Raw genomic sequence first — 26,083 nt, 5'->3', positions numbered from 1 at the left:
TCAATAGAGCTCTGACTCTTTGTCAGCCTGGCTACAGTGCTGAAAAGAAACCTGGGGTTGTTCTTATTTTCTTCAATTAGTGATGAGTAGAAAGATGTCCTAGCTTTACGGAGGGCTTTTTTATAGAGCAACAGACTCTTTTTCCAGGCTAAGTGAAGATCTTCTAAATTAGTGAGACGCCATTTCCTCTCCAACTTACGGGTTATCTGCTTTAAGCTGCGAGTTTGTGAGTTATACCACGGAGTCAGGCACTTCTGATTTAAAGCTCTCTTTTTTAGAGGAGCTACAGCATCCAAAGTTGTCTTCAATGAGGATGTAAAACTATTGACGAGATACTCTAAAACAGAGTTTAGGTAGCTACTCTGCACTGTGTTGGTATATGGCATTAGAGAACATAAAGAAGGAATCATATCCTTAAACCTAGTTACAGCGCTTTCTGAAAGACTTCTAGTGTAATGAAACTTATTCCCCACTGCTGGGTAGTCCATCAGAGTAAATGTAAATGTTATTAAGAAATGATCAGACAGTGTTGTGAAAGTGTAGGAACACGGACCCACAACAGGGGGCGCAAATGAACGGACAATGGAGTAAGTCAAATAACAACGCTTTACTGTTGTGAATGTGCACAACAAATACAACCAATCACGGAAATGGACAACAGTCAATTCACAAAAGTGTCGTGTGGGCAGGCTCGAAGATAGGAGACGCCTCTCCAAGGTAAGACCGGAACCACACGGCTTCCTCCGCCACAGGACCCCGGGAATACTGGAGCCGCCAAGTCCCGAACTCCCAGGTGGCCACTGCCTCCGCGTGTCGGACCTGGTACTGCTGGCGAGGAACAAAGAACAGTTAGATGGGGGCGCGTTTGCACCCAGGACTCCGAACAGCAGGGAAGTTACCTCCACCTCTCGTTGGAACAGTAATCCACAAACTAAGCACAAATCCAAAAGGATACACTCCGTCAGCTTTGATACGTTACCTCTCAGGTAGAAACGATATCTCGGCATTGAGGTGGAGATGCCGTCCTGCTGATATACCCCACTGATGATTGCTGTCAGCTGTCTCAGGTGATGGGTGACAGCTGTCACCTTGGCTGCTCCTGTGAGGCGGCGGCGCCCTCTGGTGCCTGGAGCCCGCACTCCAGGCAGGGCGCCCTCTGGTGGTGGTGGGCCAGCAGTACCTCCTCTTCAGCGGCCCACACAACAGACAGAAGGGAGTTTTCAGGGAATACTGTTAAGTCTTCTATTTCCATACCATAAGTCAGAACAAGATCTAAGATATGATTAAAGTGGTGGGTGGACTCATTTACTTTTTGAGCAAAGCCAATAGAGTCTAATAATAGATTAAATGCAGTGTTGAGGCTGTCATTCTCAGCATCTGTGTGGATGTTAAAATCGCCCACTATAATTATCTTATCTGAGCTAAGCACTAAGTCAGACAAAAGGTCTGAAAATTCACAGAGAAACTCACAGTAACGACCAGGTGGACGATAGATAATAACAAATAAAACTGGTTTTTGGGACTTCCAATTTGGATGGACAAGACTAAGAGTCAAGCTTTCAAATGAATTAAAGCTCTGTCTGGGTTTTTAATTAATTAATAAGCTGGAATGGAAGATTGCTGCTAATCCTCCTCCCCGGCCCGTGCTACGAGCATTCTGACAGTTAGTGTGACTCGGGGGTGTTGACTCATTTAAACTAACATATTCATCCTGCTGTAACCAGGTTTCTGTAAGGCAGAATAAATCAATATGTTGATCAATTATTATATCATTTACCAACAGGGACTTAGAAGAGAGAGACCTAATGTTTAATAGACCACATTTAACTGTTTTAGTCTGTGGTGCAGTTGAAGGTGCTATATTATTTTTTCTTTTTGAATTTTATGCTTAAATAGATTTTTTTATTATGCTGCTCCCATTTTGCTCAGGGCCACCACACAAGGTTTAGCATGAGATCCAAATGTTGGTCCGGGTTTTTTTTTAATACAGCTCCAAAAAAAAAGAAAAATGGGTTGTAAGCAACCTTGAACCTGGAATATTTCGTTTGGGAGCCAAGCATGATTACTATTTGCACCACTGCACTGTCACACAAACTGAACTACTCTGAAAAGATAATGAATTGTATATCATACTGCCATATAACATATATACATACACTATGTTAATATTAGGATTTCTAAAAATAAAGTTTAAAAAAAGTCTATTAAGTTATATATCAGTAGAATGAAACGTATTATGCAGTTCATCACATTTTCAGATAATTTGGAATATGTGATACAATGGTGGTGCAAGTGCCACCATTTTGTTACAGTTTAGTTAGTTCAAGTTAGTGAGTTTTCTTCCCACATAGAATATTCATATTTCATCCAGCCATCATCATGCTCCCTGTTTATTATTTTTATGCACATTACAGTGGTTTTATGCTGAAAAATTTACAGTATTTTCTTTAAAGGTATTTACATAATTTGACTTTGTTTTTGTTTTATTTTTTCTTACAGAATTATTCTTTTTGTTTTAACAGTATACAGCTTCATACAACATGCCTCTGCTCTGTGTAAAAGCCACTCAAGCTGTTTTAATGTCATTATTTAGGGAAGGGCATCAGCTATGTTCTGAAGGAACTGTTCCAGGAGTCTCTGGGGATGAGGCCAGATGTGCCCCATGTGGTGGTTCTGATTACAGACGGCAGGGCACAGGACGATGTGGTGCCACCCTCCAGAATCGCACGTGCCCTTGGTTAGTTGTGATAAAACCTCCTAAATGTCGAACGCTAATTCCAAATTCTTGAATTTTACATTGCAAACCATAAAAATCCTGAAATACCCAGCCTGGATCATCTCCATAGGTGTCAGCGTTCTCGCTGTTGGAGTTGCTCACGCCGACCTCGAGGAGTTGAACAAAATAGCATCTCCGACCACCTACCAGAATATTTTCTACACGCAGACCTTTGAGGACTTCCCTTCTATCGAGAGAGAATTTATCAACAGCATCTGCAGTGAAGAACTCCTCTCTGAGTTCAAACAAGATGAGGTGAGATCAAAATGAAGTTCTCCACTCAGATTACAGCCGTCAGTGCAGAGATCTGATCTGGTTTTGACACATTTCTAAGTGAGCTGTGTTTGCAAAGGCAGCTGTATGCTTGGCCTGTAATATCAACAGATTTCCAAATAATTGCTTTTTTATCAAAGTATACAAGCCCCAAATCAGAAAAATGTGGAACGATATGGAAAATGCAAATTTTAAAAAGAAAAATGCTGGAAGGAGATGAGAGAGGGAAGACACCCAACTAGGGATGGGTATCGATAAGATTTTATCGATATCGATACCATTACCGATCCGATTCCCTTATCGATTCCCTTATCGATTCCCTTATCGATTCCCTTATCGATACCTCTTGTGAATTTCTTGTGTACTAAAAATAGACTTTACAGGTTTCTATGTCAGCGGGTCAAAGAGCTTTTTCTTATTGTGCACACGCTCTGTGGGTTTATTCTCTTTCTTATGAATAGTTTTTTTTTTTTTATCTGTTTTATTCTTTTACTTCTGTTTTTAATTATGTATTTGAATTTTTTAAATTTTATTTCTTATTTCAATTTCAAAATTTCCATTCGTGTGGCATTCGGCCTCATTCGAGCGACTCGAACTTGAGTGTGACGGGGATGACAGTGGAGACATTCGGCCAGGGGTCGACGTGCTCGAACATATCATACGGCCCCTCGATCACAGTCCGAATGGTTCGGATTGCACACGAATTGCCATTCGAATATTTCAACTGCAGTCAGATTACGTTATTGCCGCTACTCGACCGCCATTTGTGTGTTTTCCAGCAAGAGTGGGACACAAATGTGGAGTGCATGTGCTCTGGCACACAAATGTCCCAACTGCTATGAGAATGTGAAACGGGGTGTTCAAGTGCAGCTTGGATTTCTACGACTGTCCTTTGAATCCTCATTCATACGGCATTCGGGCTCATTCGTGCTCTCGTGTGTCGGGGTATAAGATTACACCTTAAAAAAAAACAACTGCAACTCTAGTCAATTATGTTCACCTGTATGTGTCCTGTCATAAATTATTAATTTTCCATTTCCAGTCTGCTCAGTTGGACACCCCAACCAAAGACCCAGAAGCACTTCCACCTCAAGGTCCTTGTCCCTGTGTTAAGGTTGGTCCATAAAGTTCTTATTTGGGTACACTGTATCCAGATGTTCTGCAGATCACAGTTGAGGATAATTTTCTTCTCAGCATCTATTTTCTTTGGCTTTATTCTGGTATAAACTAAACTGATTTGTGGTCATTTTGAACAATAAGTATGCCTCCTTATTAATCTTTTAAAAATTCTTTATGTTCTCCCAGGGCCAAAAAGGTGAAAAGGTAAGTAATTTTTTCTACAGTCTCAAAAACATGCGTATTTAGGGTCTGCTCCTTTCTCTGCCCCTGACCTCGGCAGCATCTACATCTGAAGTTGGTCCTGTGGGCGCCAGACTACGGCTGCCCACTGCTCTGAGTGGTTGGATTGTGTATAACTGTAATTATAGCAGAGTACAAATTTTGTTGTATATATGTGCAATAACAATAAAGGCTCTATTCTGTTCCTCACCTAGAAACTGACCACTTGAAACTCTAAAGTTACTTTTACAAACACTGAGTGTTTATGGCATTTTGAGGTATGTGTAGCAGTCACCACCCAACTCGCCACTATTTGCCACAAACACGTCACACAATGCCAGGCAGTTACCAAGGTTTGGCAAGTGTTTTGGTGATGTTTAAACCCAGTCTCGAAAACATGGAAGAAACAGAGAAAAAGTTAATAAAACAGTGTCCAGGAAGCAGCAAGTTCAGCTAAATTAAGGAAGCTAAATTAACTATTTTAGTGACTAGCTTGTTAGCTAACTGTCTACCTGCGTTAGCTACTGTTAGCCCTAAGAGTTGTAGTATTCCTGTTTCTGATGTTTTCACTCTCACAACCAGATGCGTTGCAACAACATGTACTCCACGTAAATTTTGCTCACTGTTTTGTCAGTCATTGTTAAAAATTGTAACATTGCTAAAATAAATCGTATAGGTACGGTCGGGCCTACGTCACTTCTGCTTAGTTATGGCCACCATTTCAGTTCGCCGCTGAAAACAAACTGTATGCGCACTCACAATCGTTGTTGATATAGTCGTCTTTACCATTGTTTATTTGCAAAGGCCTGCCGATCTGGTCATGCCAAATGGCGTATGAGTATGTGGAGAGCCTTGATAAGTGTGCAAAGGTTGCTCCAGTTAAAGTAGCTGCAGTTATAAAGCTCGTAGTTGGATCTGGGGATCAAGATGACGGCCCACCACGAGGTGAGCTGCCGTCTGTCCCAGCCCCTCTTTGCGCCCCCTTGATGCTCTTAGCTGAGTGTTCTGCGGGGTCTGAAGTGTTCACTTTGAAAAAATTACAGTGTTCAAAGCAGGCCCGGTCGCTTGAATACCCCAGCTAGGAATAATGGAATAGGACTCCTGTTCTGTTTTGTGTGTTTTCTTTCTCTAAACTGGGACCATAATTAACGGGGACGGCCGGGGGCATTTGTATTGTGCCGCTAGAGGTGAAATTCTTGGACCGGCGCAAGTGAAAGAAAGTATGTAGAACGAAAGTCAGAGGTTTGAAGCGATCAGATACCGTCGTAGTTCCGACCATAAACAATGCCAGCTAGCAATCCGGCGGCATTATCCCCGGACCATCCTCGTTTACTCGGCCTTTAGCAGCCAGCCATTTATCCCTTCTGTCTGGACTTTTGTGGTGCTTTGGGAGCTCGAAAAAAGGCACTTTTCGATCTTGCAACTTCTCATGGTTGGTACAGCCAAGTGTAACTCACAGTCGTGGCATTATCTGTGAAAACTGGTGTATATTAAATAGTTAAATAGAAAAAAAATGTGCAGAACGATGCAAGGGCGATGGACGTCAAGTAGGAAATGAGTGCGACGTTTTTTTTTTCAGCGGCTCGCTGGTTACTATGCGCGTTGCTATGTGTGCGTGCATCAGGAACCCGGATGTCCGACCGTACATATAGGCACTAGCTTGTTAACTAGCTAGCTTGTTCAGTTAACTAATGTTCATTTATGTTTCAGTCTTTCGAATGGCTCCATGAATTGGTAGTTTATAGATTAAAACTATGTCTGTGTGTAAGGTTTTCTCCAGAAGAATGCACAAAACATTAATTTAAAAACAACATATCCCCATGTTTTTATTTTTTGTGTTGAAATTCAACAGTGACATTGTAATACACACATAAAACTAGTGGAGTTTCCCCGTCTGAAATCTGGCCTCAAAAAGCATTTTCTTTGACCTTTCAGAATGGAAATTCGGAAATTCTGAGTCGAGCACAGCATTCTTGAAACCAAATAAATGTAATTTACAAATTGTGTAAAAACTGTCCAGATTTATTGATTTATTTATATATTACTCTCATATTTTGTGATTCTTTTAGGGAGGTGGTTTTGGTCTTGGAGGTCTGGTATGTTTGGTCACATTTACTACTTATTTATAGCTTTCCATATATTAATTCATTTATTCCAAGAAAGATATTTTTCAACAGTACACAACAGAAGTGAGTAGGTCCTATGACTTAAATGTCAAATGATGCAAAATTTCAAATAATAAAAATGATATGTATGTTAAGAAAAACAGATTAAATCCCACTTCAGCTCATCCCTGTGCCACATTCATTTTAATCCTTCTCTGGGCCACTCTGTCTTGAAGCAGTCACAGTTCTAATAGGTAGGTAGGTTGAGTCAGGTCAACTGGACTTTAGCTCTTCATTCTGAAAAGCTTCAGTCATGAGAGGCTCAATTATTTATCCTCTGTTGGGTCACTGATGTCACAGTCGTGCAAAGAAAGACGTTGAGTCATTGATTACCAGAGGTCACTTTTGCTTTAGTGTAGAGGTGGGTGATACCGGGAGTTTATTGATCCGATACCAAGTAAATACAGGCCCAGTATTGCCGATACCGATACTTTTTCATATTTAAGCTTCATAGATCCAAAGGATCCAAAAGACCTAGGATAGAATTACACCAAACATTGTATGTGACAACAAAATACTTTATTATCACAATCAACATTTTTGTTAAAAAAAAATATCACTCAACACAACTTAAAACAAAATCTCCTGAGGTAGAGGTCTGACAAACCACAGTACAAGGGTGCGCTGCTCCGTGTTGTGTGACACAGCGCAGCGCTGCTCTTACAGACAGAGAGTAGACTTTGATGAATGACTTTGATGAATCAGTCAGTGCGTGCGGGAGAGAAAAAGCTTGAGTATCGATATTTTACACGAGGATTGTTCAGTATCAATACCAGTGTTGGTATCGATATTATCGATATTAGGATCGATCTGCCCACCTCTACTTTAGTGTGAGTGTTCATTGTTCTTTGCTTCACTAGAGGAGTGGTGACAGTGAGCGTTGTGTCTCTGTGGTATTGATGAAATGGTAGAATTGGGAGGTAGTATCTCGCACCACCCCTGTTGAGAGAAGGTTTCATCACTTTAACAAAGACGGCTTCCTTGTCACCGCTTTGAAACCATCCACGCAGAGTCCTGAAGCACAGGACTTGGCCCTCCTGTGTTGAGCTATTCGTTTGTCGAGGGTGGTGTTTGGTTTCTTCATTGTAGAGCTCGCTGCATCCATCAATCAAATAAACAAGATGTGGATGTGCGGTGTGTCATTTTTGGGGCAAACCAGTTTGTTGATGATGTTGCTGGGGTTGAAAATCCTCCTTAGTTTCTCAAAATTCCAGGCAATCTGGAATTACAGTTATTGTTGGGAAAGTGTAGGTACACGGACCCACAACAGGGGGCGCAAATGAACGGACAATGGATGAGGTCAAATAACAACACTTTACTGTTGTATGGGCAAAACAAATACAATCAGATTACAACAATAGACAAAAGCCAAATCACAAAAGGTGTCGTGTGGGCAGGCTCGAAGATAGGAGACGTCTGTCCAAAGCAGAACCGGAACCACACGATTTCCTCCGCCACCAGACCCCGGGAATACTGGAGCCGCCAAGTCCCGAACTCCCAGGTGGCCACTGCCTTCGTGTCGGACCTGGTACTGCTGGCGAGGAACAAAAGAACAATTAAATGTGGGTGCGTCTGCACCCAGGAATCCGCACGGCAGGAAAACTACCTCCAGCACTCGTTGGAAAAGGAGTCAGCTAAACAACTCACAAAAGTCACAAAAGATCACTGTTAACCAGTCAGCTGAGCACGTTACCTTCCAGGTAGAACGATATCTCGGCAAAGAGGTGGAGGCGTCGTCCTGCTGATATTCCCCTGCTGATCAGATGATGGGTAACAGCTGTTGCAGGTGATGCGTGACAGCTGTCACCCTGGCTGCTCCTGTAAGACGACTGCGCCCTCTCGTGCCTGAAGCCCGCACTTCAGGCAGGGCGCCCTCTGGTGGTGGGCCAGCAGTACCTCCTCTTCTGGCGGCCCACACAACAGGACCCCCCCCTCAACGGGCGCCTCCTGGCGCCCGACCAGGCTTGTCCGGGTGGCGGCGGTAGAAATCGGCCAGGAGGGCCGGGTCCAGGATGAAGCTCCTCTTCACCCAGGAGCATTTTTCGGGGCCGTACCCCTCCCAGTCCACCAAATACTGGAAGCCCCGGCCCATCCTACGGACATCCAAAAGCCGGCGTACAGTCCAAGCCGGCTCGCCATCGATGATCCGGGCAGGAGGCGGTGCCGGACCCGGAGTACAGAGGGGTGAGGTGTGATGTGGTTTTATCCGGGACACGTGAAACACAGGATGGATCCGCGGTGAGGCTTCAGCTTCCGGCCTCACTGCGGATCCATCCTGTGTGGACTGATGACCTTAAGGATCTTAAATGGGCCGATGTAACGGTCCTGTAGCTTGGGGGAGTCCACCTTGAGGGGAATGTCCTTTGTGGATAACCACACCTCCTGCCCTGGCCGATACGCAGGGGCCGGGGCCCGCCGACGGTCTGCATGGGCTTTTGCCCTCGTCCGGGCCTTTAGCAAAGCAGAACGGGCGGCACGCCACACCCGACGGCACTTCCGTAGGTGGGCCTGGACCGAGGGCACACCGACCTCTCCCTCAACCACCGGAAACAACGGGGGCTGATACCCCAGACATACCTCAAAAGGGGAGAGGCCGGTGGCTGAAGACACCTGGCTGTTATGAGCATACTCGATCCAGGCCAAATGGGTACTCCAGGCCGCCGGGTGCGCGGCAGTCACGCAGCGCAAAGCCTGTTCCACCTCCTGGTTTACCCGTTCTGCTTGCCCGTTGGTCTGAGGGTGGTACCCGGACGAGAGACTCACCGTGGCCCCCAGTTCCCGGCAGAAGCTCCTCCAGACTTGCGAGGAGAACTGGGGACCGCGATCGGAGACGATGTCTGTTGGAATCCCATGCAGCCGGACGACGTGGTGGACCAGGAGGTCCGCTGTCTCCTGGGCTGTTGGGAGCTTCGGGAGGGCCACGAAGTGGGCCGCCTTGGAGAACCGGTCCACTATCGTGAGGATGGTGGTGTTGCCCTGGGACGGCGGGAGGCCCGTGACAAAATCCAGGCCGATGTGGGACCAGGGGCGATGAGGCACAGGCAGCGGCTGGAGTAGGCCTGGTGCCCTGCGATGGTCAGCCTTGCCCCTGGCGCCGGTGGTGCAGGCCTGGATATAATCCCGGACGTCGGCCTCTAGGGACGCCCACCAGAAGCGCTGCTGGACAACTGCCACGGTTCTTCGCACCCCTGGATGACAGGAGAGCTTGGAGCCGTGACAGAAGTCCAGGACTGCAGCCCTAGCTTCTGGTGGGATGTATAGTTTGTTCTTCGGCCCAGTTCCGGGGTCCGGGCTTCGTGCCAGGGCCTCCCGACGGTTCTGTCTACGTCCCAGGTGAGGGTGGCCACGATAGTGGACTCCGGGATGATGGGTTCCGTGGATCCGACAACTCCGCTTTGACTTCATCTTCATGTACCCGGGACAAGGCATCCGATCTCTGGTTCTTGGTCCCGGGACGGTAGGTGATCCGGAAGTCAAACGGCCAAAGAACAGTGACCAGCGGGCTTGCCTGGGGTTCAGCCGCTTGGCGGTCCTGATATACTCCAGGTTCCGGTGGTCAGTGAAAACCGTGAATGGCACGGACGTTCCCTCCAACAGATGTCTCCACTCTTCAAGAGCCTCTTTCACCACCGCAAGGAGTTCTCGATTGCCGACGTCATAGTTCCGTTCGGCCGGGGTCAACCTGCGGGAAAAATAGGCACACGGGTGAAGGACCTTATCGGTCTTCCCGCTCTGGGAAAGCACAGCTCCTATCCCTGAGTCCGAGGCGTCCACTTCAACCACTAACTGGCGACTAGGATCGGGCTGCACCAGAACGGGTGCAGACGAGAAGCGCCGTTTCAACTCCTTGAACGCGGCATCGCAACGATCCGACCAGGTGAAGGGGACTTTTGGTGAGGTCAGGGCTGTCAGGGGCTACTACTACCTGACTGTAGCCCTTAATGAACCTCCTGTAGAAATTTGCAAAGCCGAGGAACTGTTGCAGCTTCCTACGGCTAGGTTGGGGGGCCAGTCTCTCACCGCCGCAACCTTGGCGGATCAGGAGCGACGACGGAGTTGGGGGAGATGAAAACCCCAGGAAGGACAAGATGTGCGGTGAAACTCGCACTTCTCGCCCTTCACAAACAGCCGTTCTCCAACAACCGCTGCAGGACCTGACGTACATGCCGGACATGAGTCTCAGGATCGGAGAAAAGATGAGTATATCGTCTAGATATACGAAGACGAATCGGTGCAGGAAATCCCGCAAGACATCATTAACTAATGCTTGGAATGTCGCGGGGGGGCGTTTGTGAGGCCGAACGGCATGACCAGGTACTCAAAGTGACCTAAGGGGTGTTAAATGCCGTCTTCCACTCGTCTCCCTTCCGGATCCGAACCAGGTGATATGCATTTCTAGATCTAGCTAGTGAATATTTGGGCTCCATGCAGGGGCGTGAAACACTGAATTCAACAGGGGCAACGGGTATCGATTACGAACCGTGATTTCGTTCAGTCCCCTATAATCAATGCATTGGACGAAGTCCGCCGTCTTTTTTACCCACAAAAAAGAAACCTGCACCCATCGGGGAGGTGGAATTCCGGATCAACCCGGCGGCTAAAGAGTCCCGGATGTAGGTCTCCATTGATTCGCGCTCAGGTCGTGAGAGGTTGTACATCCTGCTGGACGGGATCTCAACACCTGGAACCAAATCAATGGCACAATTGTACGGACGGTGGGGGGGAAGGGTGAGCGCCAGATCCTTACTGAACACATCTACAAGGTTGTGGTACTCCACCGGCACCGTCCCTAGATTGGGCGGGACTCTGACCTCCTCCTTAGCCTGGGAACCGGGAGGAACCGAGGAACCTAAACATACCCGATGGCAGGTCTCGCTCCACTGAACCACTACCCGGACGGCCAATCGATCCGGGGATTGTGTTTTAACATCCAGGGGAACCCTAGAATCACGCGGGAGGTAGCAGGAGCCACAAAAAACTTGATTTCCTCCCGGTGATTTCCTGACACCACCAGAGTTACTGGTGGTGTCTTATGTGTGATTAGAGGGAGTAGGGAGCCATCTAGTGCCCGCACCTGCACAGGCGAGGTAAGCGCCACTAGAGGGCGCCCTACCTCCCTGGCCCATCTGCTGTCTAACAGATTCCCTTCAGAGCCCGTGTCCACCAGTGCTGGGGCCTTCAGGGTTAAATCCTCATAAAGGATTGTCACTGGGAGTCGTGTGGCAATATTTGTATGTCCCACGTGAATGTTTTGGCCCACCCCTAACCCAGTGTCTAGGGGCGGGCGTTGGTGTTTTAACCGCTCGGGGCAGTCCCTCACTTGATGCTCTATTGAGCCACAAACAAAGCACGCTCTGCGGACCAGCCTCCTCTGTCTCTCTGGTGCCATAAATGTGGCCCTGCTCGTGTCCATAGCTTCGTCAGCAGGGGGAGCTGTCACCACACGGAGCGTAGAGGCCGTGGAGCGTGGGGAGGGCGGAACTCGGTCGGAACCGGAAGGGAGAGGGACGGCGCGTGCCCGGCCACGCCCTTCGTCTCGTTCCCGACGGCGTTCTTCTAACCGATTGTCTAATCGTATAACGAGATCAATAAGCCCGTCTAAATCTCGCGGTTCGTCCTTGGCCACCAGGTGCTCCTTCAGAACTAACGACAGTCCGTTTACGAAGGCGGCGCGGAGGGCAGTGCTATTCCAGCCGGACCTCGCAGCCGCGATGCGGAAGTCGACTGCATAAGCAGCTGCGCTCCGGCGCCCCTGTCTCATTGACAGCAGCACGGTTGAAGCGGTCTCTCCTCTATTTGGGTGATTGAACACAGTTCTGAACTCCCTCACAAACCCATCATATATCAGAAGGAGCCGCGAATTTTGCTCCCAGAGCGCTGTAGCCCAAGCGCGTGCCTTGCCGCGAAGCAGATTAATCACATAGCTATCTTACTAGCGTCAGTCGCATACATAACGGGACGTTGTGTGAAGACGAGCGAACACTGCATAAGAAAGTCCGCGCATGTCTCCACACTACCCCCGTACGGCTCTGGAGGGCTTATGTATGCTTCAGGGGAAGGTGGGAGGGTCGTTGAATGACCTGTGGAACGTCACTGTTGCGCACAGGATCAACAGGAGGGGGAGCCGCAGCAGTGCCCTGAGGACGCGCTTCCACCTGCGCGGCGAGAGCCTCCACCCTGCGGTTAAGGAGGACGTTCTGCTCGGTCATCAGATCCAGCCGAGCCGTAAAAACGGTGAGGATTCGCTGCAACTCACCGATCATTCCTCCTGCAGACGCCTGTGCGCCCTGCTCTTCCATTGGCCGTTCAACAGCCGGTTGACGCCCCTCGGGGTCCATGACGTTGGCCGAGATATCCTGTTGGGAAAGTGTAGGTACACGGACCCACAACAGGGGGCGCAAATGAACGGACAATGGATGAGGTCAAATAACAACACTTTACTGTTGTGAATGGGCACAACAAATACAATCAGATTACAACAATAGACAAAAGCCAAATCACAAAAGGTGTCGTGTGGGCAGGCTCGAAGATAGGAGACGTCTGTCCAAAGCAGAACCGGAACCACACGATTTCCTCCGTCACCAGACCCTGGGAATACTGGAGCCGCTAAGTCCCGAACTCCCAGGTGGCCACTGCCTTCGCGTGTCGGACCTGGTACTGCTGGCGAGGAACAAAAGAACAATTAAATGTGGGTGCGTCTGCACCCAGGAATCCGCACGGCAGGAAAACTACCTCCACCACTCGTTGGAAAAGGAGTCAGCTAAACAACTCACAAAAGTCACAAAAGATCACTGTTAACCAGTCAGCTGAGCACGTTACCTTCCAGGTAGAACGATATCTCGGCAAAGAGGTGGAGGCATCGTCCTGCTGATATTCCCCTGCTGATCAGATGATGGGTAACAGCTGTTGCAGGTGATGCGTGACAGCTGTCACCCTGGCTGCTCCTGAGGCGACTGCGCCCTCTCGTGCCTGAAGCCCGCACTTCAGGCAGGGCGCCCTCTGGTGGTGGGCCAGCAGTACCTCCTCTTCGCTCTCAGACTGCGGGCTTACTTGTAGTTCCTAGGGTTTGTAAGAGTAGAATGGGAGGCAGAGCCTTCAGCTTTCAGGCTCCTCTCCTGTGGAACCAGCTCCCAATTCAGATCAGGGAGACAGATACCCTCTCTACTTTTAAGATTAGGCTTAAAACTTTCCTTTTCGCTAAGGCTTATAGTTAGGGCTGGATCGGGTGACCCTGGACCATCCCTTGGTTATGTTGCTTTAGACGTAGACTGTGTTTCATAATTATTGTATGGCCTTGCCTTGCAATGTGGAGCGCCTTGGGGCAACTGTTTGTTGTGATTTGGCGCTATACAAGAAAAAAGTTGATTGATTGATTGATTCTGGCGGCCCACACAACAGTTATTAGTATTTATTATTAGCGTTGGTGTTCAAACAGCCGGTCTCCTCTGTGTATGCCGGATCCCATCAGATCTCAGAAGCTAAGCAGTGCGGGACCTGGTTAGTACTTGGATGGGAGACCTCTTTGGAACACCAGCGGCTGTGTGTGTTTCTGCGGGTAAAACTGGAGTTGCGTCAGGAAGGGCATCTGGTGTAAAACGTGTGCCAAAATACTAGAGGTGGAACGAAGTCACCATCAAGTCACTCTCAAGTCATGAATCAGCAAGTCTCAAGTTTTAATGACCACCATTTGTTTGCAAGACTTGACATGACTTGACAGTGACTTCGTCCCACCTCTGGAAAATACCAATGCGGATCTGGCTGTATCCGCTCTGGCGACCCCAGAAGAAGAACGGGAGCAGCCAAAAGCACAACACTAACATTAGTGTTGGTATTCCTTCTGCTTCTTGCAGATTTTTCCACAAATGTCTAGTTCCGATATCTACAGACATTAAGAGCCTTCTTCAGGTGCGGCTGTTCCTTTTCTTGGGCCTGAGAACATGTTGGGATGTTTTCAGCCTGGAGTTGCAGGGATCTGATAAATCCCAGTTTGGGTTCCAGTAATTGGTGGAAATCAAAAAGGTGTGTGTGTGTGTTTTCTTCCTGTAGACCCCGATCTACAAACTCCTGTCCTCATTTAAGTGAAGATCATAGTCCAGAAATGGCAAACTGGTGTGAGCTTGAAGTTGTGATTCACTGAGTTGATTTCTTCTTTGGAAGCTTGTACCTCCTGGGTTTTGATTTTGACCCATGTGTCATCCACATATCACAACCTGTGGTTTGGCAAACCTTTCCCAGCACTGAGAGCAGTGTAATACCCCTGTAGTTTCAGTCTATATGATCACCCTGTCCTTTCCAGAGTTTAACAAGTCCTTTCTTACAGTCCAAAGGAATGATACCCATCCAAAGATGGTTTGATATTCTGGAGCTTTCTCCACCTGTGCCTAGATTTTCAACATAAGTTTTCTAAAGTATTATTATTTAATTGTCCATAACAGGAAACACTCTACATATCATCTTGGATTATAATGTGCATACTCACTTCTTCTGTGTACCACATGTTTAATAACACTGCCTTGTCATTGTACATGGATATATTATCATGGCTTAAGATCCAAATTGTTTCCTGTGGATTGAACACTGAGGTAAAATTAGCCGTTTTAACAATAAGGTGATGTTTTGTTTCTGTAGAATTTTAGACAAAGCCCTGGACAATATGATCCTTTCAGCTCTTCCAAAGGAGAAAAGGGAGAGAGAGTAAGTCAGCACACACACCACCACCACTATTATCATGATTATCCTCATTTTAAAATCGTCATCTATTGTTTAATATGTGCTTAAAAATTTAAAAGGTGTGTCTTTTAAAAAAAAGATGTTTGAAAGAATTGATTAGTAGCTACAGACTGCTCCTTCCCAATTTCCTGCTTTTAAACTCAGATAAAACTGAAGTTATTGTTCTTGGCCCCACAAATCTTAGAAACATGGTGGTCTAACCAGATCCTTACTCTGGATGGCATTACCCTCTCTAGTAATACTGTGAGAAATCTTGGAGTCATTTTTGATCAGGATATGTCATTCAAGCGCATATTAAACAAATATGTAGGACTGCTTTTTTGCATTTACGCAATATCTCTAAAATCAAAAGGTCTTGTCTCAGAGTGATGCTGAAAAACTAATTCATGCATTTATTTCCTCTAGGCTGGACTATTGTTCATTATTATCAGGTTGTCCTAAAAGTTCCCTAAAAAGCCTTCAGTTAATTCAAAATGCTGCAGCTAGAGTGCTGACGGGGACTAGAAGGAGAGAGCATATCTCACCCATATTGGCCTCTCTTCATTGGCTTCCTGTTAATTCTAGAATAGAATTTAAAATTCTTCTTCTTACTTATAAGGTTTTGAATAATCAGGTCCCATCTTATCTTAGGGACCTCATAGTACCATATCACCCAATAGAGCGCTTCGCTCTCAGACTGCAGGCTTACTTGTAGTTCCTAGGGTTTGTAAGAGTAGAATGGGAGGCAGAGCCTTCAGCTTTCAGGCTCCTCTCCTGTGGAACCAGCTCCCAATTCAGATCAGGGAGACAGACCCCTCTCTACTTTTAAGATTAGGCTTAAAACTTTCCTTTTTGCTAAAGCTTATAGTTAGGGCTGGATCAGGTGACCCTGAACCATCCCTTAGTTATGCTGCTATAGACGTAGACTGCTGGGGGGTTCCCATGATGCACTGTTACTTTCTCTTTTTGCTCTGTATGCACCACTCTGCATTTAATCATTAGTGATCGATCTCTGCTCCCCTCCACAGCATGTCTTTTTCCTGGTTCTCTCCCTCAGCCCCAACCAGTCCCAGCAGAAGACTGCCCCTCCCTGAGCCTGGTTCTGCTGGAGGTTTCTTCCTGTTAAAAGGGAGTTTTTCCTTCCCACTGTAGCCAAGTGCTTGCTCACAGGGGGTCGTTTTGACCGTTGGGGTTTTACATCATTATTGTATGGCCTTGCCTTACAATATAAAGCGCCTTGGGGCAACTGTTTGTTGTGATTTGGCGCTATATAAAAAAAAAATTGATTGATTGATTGAAGTACACTAAAAATACTTAAATACCTTTACAGATAAACCTATAAATTTTACAGTGTAATGTTGTTGTAATTTACAATAATAATAAGAACTAGGACTGCAAGTAATCATATACGGGCCCCCGTGCCGCGTGACCACCTACCCAGGTCAACGCGTCCCCTTGTGACTGGATGTGGGCAGGTGCATACAGGGGCTGACCCTTATTACACAGTTCAAGTTTCAAGCAAATCACACAATGCATGAAGGAGTTATGAGAAGATGATTGTTCATCCACTAGGGGGGCACTCAGTGCACAAACAGAGGGGCCAGGTGTGTTAAGGGGCTGACCCTCATTACACATGTGAAGTTTCAAGTCAATCAGTTAATGCGTGAAGGAGTTATCATGACTTGATGTTCCATGGCGAAGATTCAAAATGGTTGGCACCATAGCGGCCACACCCTTCGACATATAGAAAAAGCTTTCGATAACTTTGATCAGTATTGTCTCTGGATGATCTGAAAGAAATTAGAAGTGCATTGGACAAAATCCCTAGGTTCAAATACAACGTGTGGAAATCACGCCAAAAGACAAGAAAATTCAAAATGGCTGACTTCCTGTTGGAGTAGACCAATGGTGCAAGAGACTTTTTTGTACGTCTATGCAAGTCACACATGTGTACCCAATCACTGTGAAGTTACGAGTAACTTCACGGTGATCATTGCCTACAGTTCACACAACTTGTTCTGCATGTTTTAGAAATGGAATGAAGTTGATTGGGTAAACTATGTGACATTAGGACCTGTTAAAGTAAAAATAGGACCTTCCTGTTACCACCGGGGGCGCTTATGGCAGAGGTTGGGAAGTTAATATTTGCAGACGTCAGGACGGAGCCCTCATCATGTCCAGGAAGTTTGAAGGATCTACAATGAAGTATGTGGGTGTGACAGCCGTTCGAAGTGAAACAGCGTGCTCCGAAAGTTCGCCAAAGTTTGACGAACCCTAGCAGCCACTCCCTTTTGACCTACAGAAATTCTTTTGATAACTTTTCATCACCATGGGGTCATGGTGATGTTGACCAAATTTTAAGACAATTGGATGAAATTCCTAGGATGAGTTTGTTCAATGTAAGTAGTGGAAATGGTCAAAAATGGCAAAAATTACCTCAAAATTGAAACTTGAAGGCAAAATGGCCGACTTCCTGTCAACATTTCACCATGACGTTAAGAGACTTTTTGTGCGTACTAGCATGATAAATATGTGTACCAAATTCGTGAGGCTACGATTAAAAAAAACACAATGCGGAGGGTTTTTTGAAAATTTGTAGGGGCCGCTATTTTGCCATTTCACTGCGACCATGTGCGAGACCCCCAAAATATCGAATTTCGGATCGGCCGGATAACTTTGCAAAGTTTGGTGAGTTTTTGAGCATGAGAAAAGGCTGAAATTTGGATTTCAAAAGTGAGAATAATAATAATAGTAATAATAATAATAATAAACAGCGCAGTACAATAGGGTCCTTGTAGGACTTTTCCCTACTCGGGCCCTAATAAAAGAATTACATTTTAAACCTAAAAGGTTTTTTTTTTGTTTGTTTGTTTGTTGCTAAATTAAAATTGTCCAGCTGTTTTTAAACTAATTATTTCCCATTCAAATAGATTTTATTATCAATCAATCAATCAATCAATTTTTTTATATAGCGCCAAATCACAACAACAGTTGCCCCAAGGCGCTTATATTGTAAGGCAAGGCCATACAATAATTATGTAAACCCCAACGGTCAAAACGACCCCCTGTGAGCAAGCACTTGGCTACAGTGGGAAGGAAAACTCCCTTTTAACAGGAAGAAACCTCCAGCAGAACCAGGCTCAGGGAGGGGCAGTCTTCTGCTGGGACTGGTTGGGGCTGAGGGAGAGAACCAGGAAAAAGACATGCTGTGGAGGGGAGCAGAGATCGTCACTAATGATTAAATGCAGAGTGGTGCATACAGAGCAAAAAGAGAAAGAAACAGTGCATCATGGGAACCCCCCAGCAGTCTACGTCTATAGCAGCATAACTAAGGGATGGTTCAGGGTCACCTGATCCAGCCCCTAACTATAAGCTTTAGCAAAAAGGAAAGTTTTAAGCCTAATCTTAAAAGTAGAGAGGGTGTCTGTCTCCCTGATCTGAATTGGGAGCTGGTTCCACAGGAGAGGAGCCTGAAAGCTGAAGGCTCTGCCTCCCATTCTACTCTTACAAACCCTAGGAACTACAAGTAAGCCTGCAGTCTGAGAGCGAAGCGCTCTATTGGGGTGATATGGTACTACGAGGTCCCTAAGATAAGATGGGACCTGATTATTCAAAACCTTATAAGTAAGAAGAAGAATTTTAAATTCTATTCTAGAATTAACAGGAAGCCATGAAGAGAGGCCAATATGGGTGAGATATGCTCTCTCCTTCTAGTCCCCGTCAGTACTCTAGCTGCAGCATTTTGAATTAACTGAAGGCTTTTTAGGGACTTTTAGGACAACCTGATAATAATGAATTACAATAGTCCAGCCTAGAGGAAATAAATGCATGAATTAGTTTTTCAGCATCACTCTGAGACAAGACCTTTCTGATTTTAGAGATATTGCGTAAATGCAAAAAAGCAGTCCTACATATTTGTTTAATATGCGCTTTGAATGACATATCCTGATCAAAAATGACTCCAAGATTTCTCACAGTATTACTAGAGGTCAGGGTAATGCCATCCAGAGTAAGGATCTGGTTAGACACCATGTTTCTAAGATTTGTGGGGCCAAGTACAATACTTCAGTTTTATCTGAGTTTAAAAGCAGGAAATTAGAGGTCATCCATGTCTTTATGTCTGTAAGACAATCCTGCAGTTTAGCTAATTGGTGTGTGTCCTCTGGCTTCATGGATAGATAAAGCTGGGTATCATCTGCGTAACATGAAAATTTAAGCGATACCGTCTAATAATACTGCCTAAGGAAGCATGTATAAAGTGAATAAATTGGTCCTAGCACAGAACCTTGTGGAACTCCATAATTAACTTTAGTCTGTGAAGAAGATTCCCCATTTACATGAACAAATTGTAATCTATTAGACAATATGATTCAAACCACCGCAGCGCAGTGCCTTTAATACCTATGGCATGCTCTAATCTCTGTAATAAATTTTATGGTCAACAGTATCAAAGCAGCACTGAGGTCTAACAGAACAAGCACAGAGATGAGTCCACTGTCCGAGGCCATAAGAAGATCATTTGTAACCTTCACTAATGCTGTTTCTGTACTATGATGAATTCTAAAACCTGACTGAAACTCTTCAAATAGACCATTCCTCTGCAGATGATCAGTTAGCTGTTTTACAACTACCCTTTCAAGAGTTTTGAGAGAAAAGGAAGGTGGAGATTGGCCTATAATTAGCTAAGATAGCTGGGTCAAGTGATGGCTTTTTAAGTAATGGTTTAATTACTGCCACCTTAAAAGCCTGTGGTACATAGCCAACTAACAAAGATAGATTGATCATATTTAAGATCGAAGCATTAAATAATGGTAGGGCTTCCTTGAGCAGCCTGGTAGGAATGGGGTCTAATAAACATGTTGATGGTTTGGATGAAGTAACTAATGAAAATAACTCAGACAGAACAATCGGAGAGAAAGAGTCTAACCAAATACCGGCATCACTGACAGCAGCAAAGATAACGATACGTCTTTGGTATGGTATGAGTAATTTTTTCTCTAATAGTTAAAATTTTGTTAGCAAAGAAAGTCTGAAGTCTTACTAGTTAAAGTAATGGAATACCTCAGCTCAATAGAGCTCTGACTCTTTGTCAGCCTGGCTACAGTGCTGAAAAGAACCTGGGGTTGTTCTTATTTCTTCATTAGTGAGGAGTAGAAAGATGTCCTAGCTTTACGGAGGGCTTTTTATGAGCACAGACTCTTTTTCCAGGCTAGTGAAGATCTTCTAAATTAGTGAGACGCCATTTCCTCTCCAACTTACGGGTTATCTGCTTTAAGCTGCGAGTTTGTGAGTTTATACCACGGAGTCAGGCACTTCTGATTTAAAGCTCTCTTTTTAGAGGAGCTACAGCATCCAAAGTTGTCTTCAATGAGGATTAAAACTATTGACGAGATACTCTAAAACAGAGTTTAGGGTAGCTACTCTGCACTGTGTTGGATAGTATGGCATTAGAGAACATAAAGAAGGAATCATATCCTTAAACCTAGTTACAGCGCTTTCTGAAAGACTTCTAGTGTAATGAAACTTATTCCCCACTGCTGGGTAGTCCATCAGAGTAAATGTAAATGTTATTAAGAAATGATCAGACAGTGTTGTGAAAGTGTAGGAACACGGACCCACAACAGGGGGCGCAAATGAACGGACAATGGAGTAAGTCAAATAACAACGCTTTACTGTTGTGAATGTGCACAACAAATACAACCAATCACGGAAATGGACAACAGTCAATTCACAAAAGTGTCGTGTGGGCAGGCTCGAAGATAGGATACGCCTCTCCAAGGTAAGACCGGAACCACACGGCTTTCCTCCGCCACAGGACCCCGGGAATACTGGAGCCGCCAAGTCCGAACATCCCAGGTGGCCACTGCCTCCGCGTGTCGGACCTGGTACTGCTGGCGAGGAACAAAGAACAGTTAGATGGGGGCGCGTTTGCACCCAGGACTCCGAACAGCAGGGAAGTTACCTACCACCTCTCGTTGGAACAGTAATCCACAAACTAAGCACAAATCCAAAAGGATACACTCCGTCAGCTTTGATACGTTACCTCTCAGGTAGAAACGATATCTCGGCATTGAGGTGGAGATGCCGTCCTGCTGATATACCCCACTGATGATTGCTGTCAGCTGTCTCAGGTGATGGGTGACAGCTGTCACCTTGGCTGCTCCTGTGAGGCGGCAGCGCCCTCTGGTGCCTGGAGCCCGCACTCCAGGCAGGGCGCCCATCTGTGGTGGTGGGCCAGCGTACCTCCTCTTCAGCGGCCCACACAACAGACAGAAGGGAGTTTTCAGGGGAATACTGTTAAAGTCTTCTATTTCCATACCTAAGTCAGAACAAGATCTAGATATGATTAAAGTGGTTGGTGGACTCATTTACTTTTTGAGCAAAGCCAATAGAGTCTATAATAATTAATGCATGTTGAGGCTGTCATTCTCAGCATCTGTGTGGATGTTAAAATCGCCCACTATATTATCTTATCGGAGCTAAGCACTAAGTCAGACCAAAGGTCTGAAAATTCACAGAGAAACTCACAGTAACGACCAGGTGGACGATAGATAATAACAAATAAAACTGGTTTTTGGACTTCCAATTTGGATGGACAAGACTAGAGTCAAGCTTTCAAAGGAATTAAAGCTCTGTCTGGGTTTTTAATTAATTAATAAGCTGGAATGGAAGATTGCTGCTAATCCTCCTCCCCGGCCCGTGCTACGAGCATTCTGACAGTTAGTGTGACTCGGGGGTGTTGACTCATTTAAACTAACATATTCATCCTGCTGTAACCAGTTTCTGTAAGGCAGAATAAATCAATATGTTGATCAATTATTATATCATTTACCACAGGGACTTAGAGAGAGAGACCTAATGTTTAATAGACCACATTTAACTGTTTTAGTCTGTGGTGCAGTTGAAGGTGCTATATTATTTTTTCTTTTTGAATTTTTATGCTTAAATAGATTTTTTTATTATGCTGCTCACCATTTTGCTCAGGGCCACCACACAGGTTAGCATGAGATCCAATGTTGGTCGGGTTTTTTTTTAATACAGCTCCAAAAAAAAAGAAAAATGGGTTGTAAGCAACCTTGAACCTGGAATATTCGTTTGGGAGCCAAGCATGATTACTATTTGCACCACTGCACTGTCACACAAACTGAACTACTCTGAAAAGATAATGATTGTATATCATACTGCCATATAACATATATACATACACTATGTTAATATTAGGATTTCTAAAAATAAAGTTTAAAAAAAGTCTATTAAGTTATATATCAGTAGAATGAAACGTATTATGCAGTTCATCACATTTTCAGATAATTTGGAATATGTGATACAATGGTGGTGCAAGTGCCACCATTTTGTTACAGTTAGTTAGTTCAAGTTAGTGAGTTGTCTTCCCACATAGAATATTCATATTCATCATTCCAGCCATCATCATGCTCCCTGTTTATTATTTTTATGCACATTACAGTGGTTTTATGCTGAAAAATTTACAGTATTTTCTTTAAAGGTATTTACATAATTTGACCTTTGTTTTTGTTTTATTTTTTCTTACGAGATTATTCTTTTTGTTTTAAACAGTATACAGCTTCATACAACATGCCTCTGCTCTGTGTAAAAGCCACTCAAGCTGTTTTAATGTCATTATTTAGGGAAGGGCATCAGCTATGTCTGAAGGAACTGTTCCAGGAGTCTCTGGGGATGAGGCCAGATGTGCCCCCATGTGGTTGGTTCTGATTACAGACGGCAGGGCACAGGACGATGTGGTGCCACCCTCCAGAATCGCACGTGCCCTTGGTTAGTTGTGATTAAAACCTCCTAATGTCGAACGCTAATTCCAAATTCTTGGAATTTAACATTGCAAACCATAAAAATCCTGAAATACCCAGCCTGGATCATCTCCATAGGTGTCAGCGTTCTCGCTGTTGGAGTTGCTCACGCCGACCTCGAGGAGTTGAACAAATAGCATCTCCGACCACCTACCAGAATATTTTCTACACGCAGACCTTTGAGGACTTCCCTTCTATCGAGAGAGAATTATCAACAGCATCTGCAGTGAAGAACTCCTCTCTGAGTTCAAACAAGATGAGGTGAGATCAAATGAAGTTCTCCACTCAGATTACAGCCGTCAGTGCAGAGATCTGATCTGGTTTTGACACATTTCTAAGTGAGCTGTGTTTGCAAAGGCAGCTGTATGCTTGGCCTGTAATATCAACAGATTTCCAAATAATGGCTTTTTATCAAAGTATACAAGCCCCAAATCAGAAAAATGTGGAACGATATGGAAAATGCAATTTTAAAAAGAAAAATGCTGGAAGGAGATGAGAGAGGGAAGACACCCAACTAGGGATGGGTATCGATAAGATTTTATCGATATCGATACCATTACCGATCCGATTCCCTTATCGATTCCCTTATCGATTCCCTTATCGATTCCCTTATCGATACCTCTTGTGAATTTCTTGTGTACTAAAAATAGACTTTACAGGTTTTCTATGTCAGCGGGTCAAAGAGCTTTTTCTTATTGTGCACACGCTCTGTGGGTTTTATTCTCTTTCTTATGAATAGTTTTTTTTTTTTTATCTGTTTTATTCTTTTACTTCTGTTTTTAATTATGTATTTGAATTTTTTAAATTTTATTTCTTTATTTCAATTTCAAAATTTCCATTCGTGTGGCATTCGGCCTCATTCGAGCGACTCGAACTTGAGTGTGACGGGGATGACAGTGGAGACATTCGGCCAGGGGTCGACGTGCTCGAACATATCATACGGCCCCTCGATCACAGTCCGAATGGTTCGGATTGCACACGAATTGCCATTCGAATATTTCAACTGCAGTCAGATTACGTTATTGCCGCTACTCGACCGCCATTTGTGTGTTTTCCAGCAAGAGTGGGACACAAATGTGGAGTGCATGTGCTCTGGCACACAAATGTCCCAACTGCTATGAGAATGTGAAACGGGGTGTTCAAGTGCAGCTTGGATTTCTACGACTGTCCTTTGAATCCTCATTCATACGGCATTCGGGCTCATTCGTGCTCTCGTGTGTCGGGGTATAAGATTACACCTTAAAAAAAAAACAACTGCAACTCTAGTCAATTATGTTCACCTGTATGTGTCCTGTCATAAATTATTAATTTTCCATTTCCAGTCTGCTCAGTTGGACACCCCAACCAAAGACCCAGAAGCACTTCCACCTCAAGGTCCTTGTCCCTGTGTTAAGGTTGGTCCATAAAGTTCTTATTTGGGTACACTGTATCCAGATGTTCTGCAGATCACAGTTGAGGATAATTTTCTTCTCAGCATCTATTTTCTTTGGCTTTATTCTGGTATAAACTAAACTGATTTGTGGTCATTTTGAACAATAAGTATGCCTCCTTATTAATCTTTTAAAAATTCTTTATGTTCTCCCAGGGCCAAAAAGGTGAAAAGGTAAGTAATTTTTTCTACAGTCTCAAAAACATGCGTATTTAGGGTCTGCTCCTTTCTCTGCCCCTGACCTCGGCAGCATCTACATCTGAAGTTGGTCCTGTGGGCGCCAGACTACGGCTGCCCACTGCTCTGAGTGGTTGGATTGTGTATAACTGTAATTATAGCAGAGTACAAATTTTGTTGTATATATGTGCAATAACAATAAAGGCTCTATTCTGTTCCTCACCTAGAAACTGACCACTTGAAACTCTAAAGTTACTTTTACAAACACTGAGTGTTTATGGCATTTTGAGGTATGTGTAGCAGTCACCACCCAACTCGCCACTATTTGCCACAAACACGTCACACAATGCCAGGCAGTTACCAAGGTTTGGCAAGTGTTTTGGTGATGTTTAAACCCAGTCTCGAAAACATGGAAGAAACAGAGAAAAAGTTAATAAAACAGTGTCCAGGAAGCAGCAAGTTCAGCTAAATTAAGGAAGCTAAATTAACTATTTTAGTGACTAGCTTGTTAGCTAACTGTCTACCTGCGTTAGCTACTGTTAGCCCTAAGAGTTGTAGTATTCCTGTTTCTGATGTTTTCACTCTCACAACCAGATGCGTTGCAACAACATGTAACTCCACGTAAATTTTGCTCACTGTTTTGTCAGTCATTGTTAAAAAATTGTAACATTGCTAAAATAAATCGTATAGGTACGGTCGGGCCTACGTCACTTCTGCTTAGTTATGGCCACCATTTCAGTTCGCCGCTGAAAACAAACTGTATGCGCACTCACAATCGTTGTTGATATAGTCGTCTTTACCATTGTTTATTTGCAAAGGCCTGCCGATCTGGTCATGCCAAATGGCGTATGAGTATGTGGAGAGCCTTGATAAGTGTGCAAAGGTTGCTCCAGTTAAAGTAGCTGCAGTTATAAAGCTCGTAGTTGGATCTGGGGATCAAGATGACGGCCCACCACGAGGTGAGCTGCCGTCTGTCCCAGCCCCTCTTTGCGCCCCCTTGATGCTCTTAGCTGAGTGTTCTGCGGGGTCTGAAGTGTTCACTTTGAAAAAATTACAGTGTTCAAAGCAGGCCCGGTCGCTTGAATACCCCAGCTAGGAATAATGGAATAGGACTCCTGTTCTGTTTTGTGTGTTTTCTTTCTCTAAACTGGGACCATAATTAACGGGGACGGCCGGGGGCATTTGTATTGTGCCGCTAGAGGTGAAATTCTTGGACCGGCGCAAGTGAAAGAAAGTATGTAGAACGAAAGTCAGAGGTTTGAAGCCGATCAGATACCGTCGTAGTTCCGACCATAAACAATGCCAGCTAGCAATCCGGCGGCATTATCCCCGTGACCATCCTCGTTTACTCGGCCTTTAGCAGCCAGCCATTTATCCCTTCTGTCTGGACTTT

The 26,083-nt window shown here is 44.9% G+C and overlaps 2 protein-coding genes across 2 annotated transcripts in view; both read left to right on the top strand.

Moving 5' to 3' along the window:
• The window catches only part of col7a1l (collagen type VII alpha 1-like), a 98,425-nt gene that overhangs the window by 60,261 nt on the left and 12,081 nt on the right, over positions 1–26,083 (top strand). The window contains exons 23-30 of the mRNA XM_034163955.1: positions 2,594–2,737; positions 2,847–3,031; positions 4,092–4,163; positions 4,355–4,372; positions 6,457–6,483; positions 15,181–15,246; positions 24,407–24,478; positions 24,670–24,687. Of these exons, the coding sequence (XP_034019846.1) occupies positions 2,594–2,737; positions 2,847–3,031; positions 4,092–4,163; positions 4,355–4,372; positions 6,457–6,483; positions 15,181–15,246; positions 24,407–24,478; positions 24,670–24,687 (602 nt within the window). The remainder of the gene's footprint in view (positions 1–2,593; positions 2,738–2,846; positions 3,032–4,091; positions 4,164–4,354; positions 4,373–6,456; positions 6,484–15,180; positions 15,247–24,406; positions 24,479–24,669; positions 24,688–26,083) is intronic.
• LOC117504315 (collagen alpha-2(IX) chain-like) overlaps positions 23,333–26,083 on the top strand; it is a 49,550-nt gene continuing 46,799 nt past the window's right edge. The window contains exons 1-3 of the mRNA XM_034163753.1: positions 23,333–23,345; positions 24,407–24,478; positions 24,670–24,687. The gene's annotated coding sequence lies outside the window, so the exon portion shown is untranslated. The remainder of the gene's footprint in view (positions 23,346–24,406; positions 24,479–24,669; positions 24,688–26,083) is intronic.

Source organism: Thalassophryne amazonica, chromosome 22 (assembly GCF_902500255.1).
Source record: "Thalassophryne amazonica chromosome 22, fThaAma1.1, whole genome shotgun sequence".
In the NCBI taxonomy this organism is placed as follows: domain Eukaryota; kingdom Metazoa; phylum Chordata; class Actinopteri; order Batrachoidiformes; family Batrachoididae; genus Thalassophryne; species Thalassophryne amazonica.
This window is presented reverse-complemented; position numbering and strand designations above follow the sequence as displayed.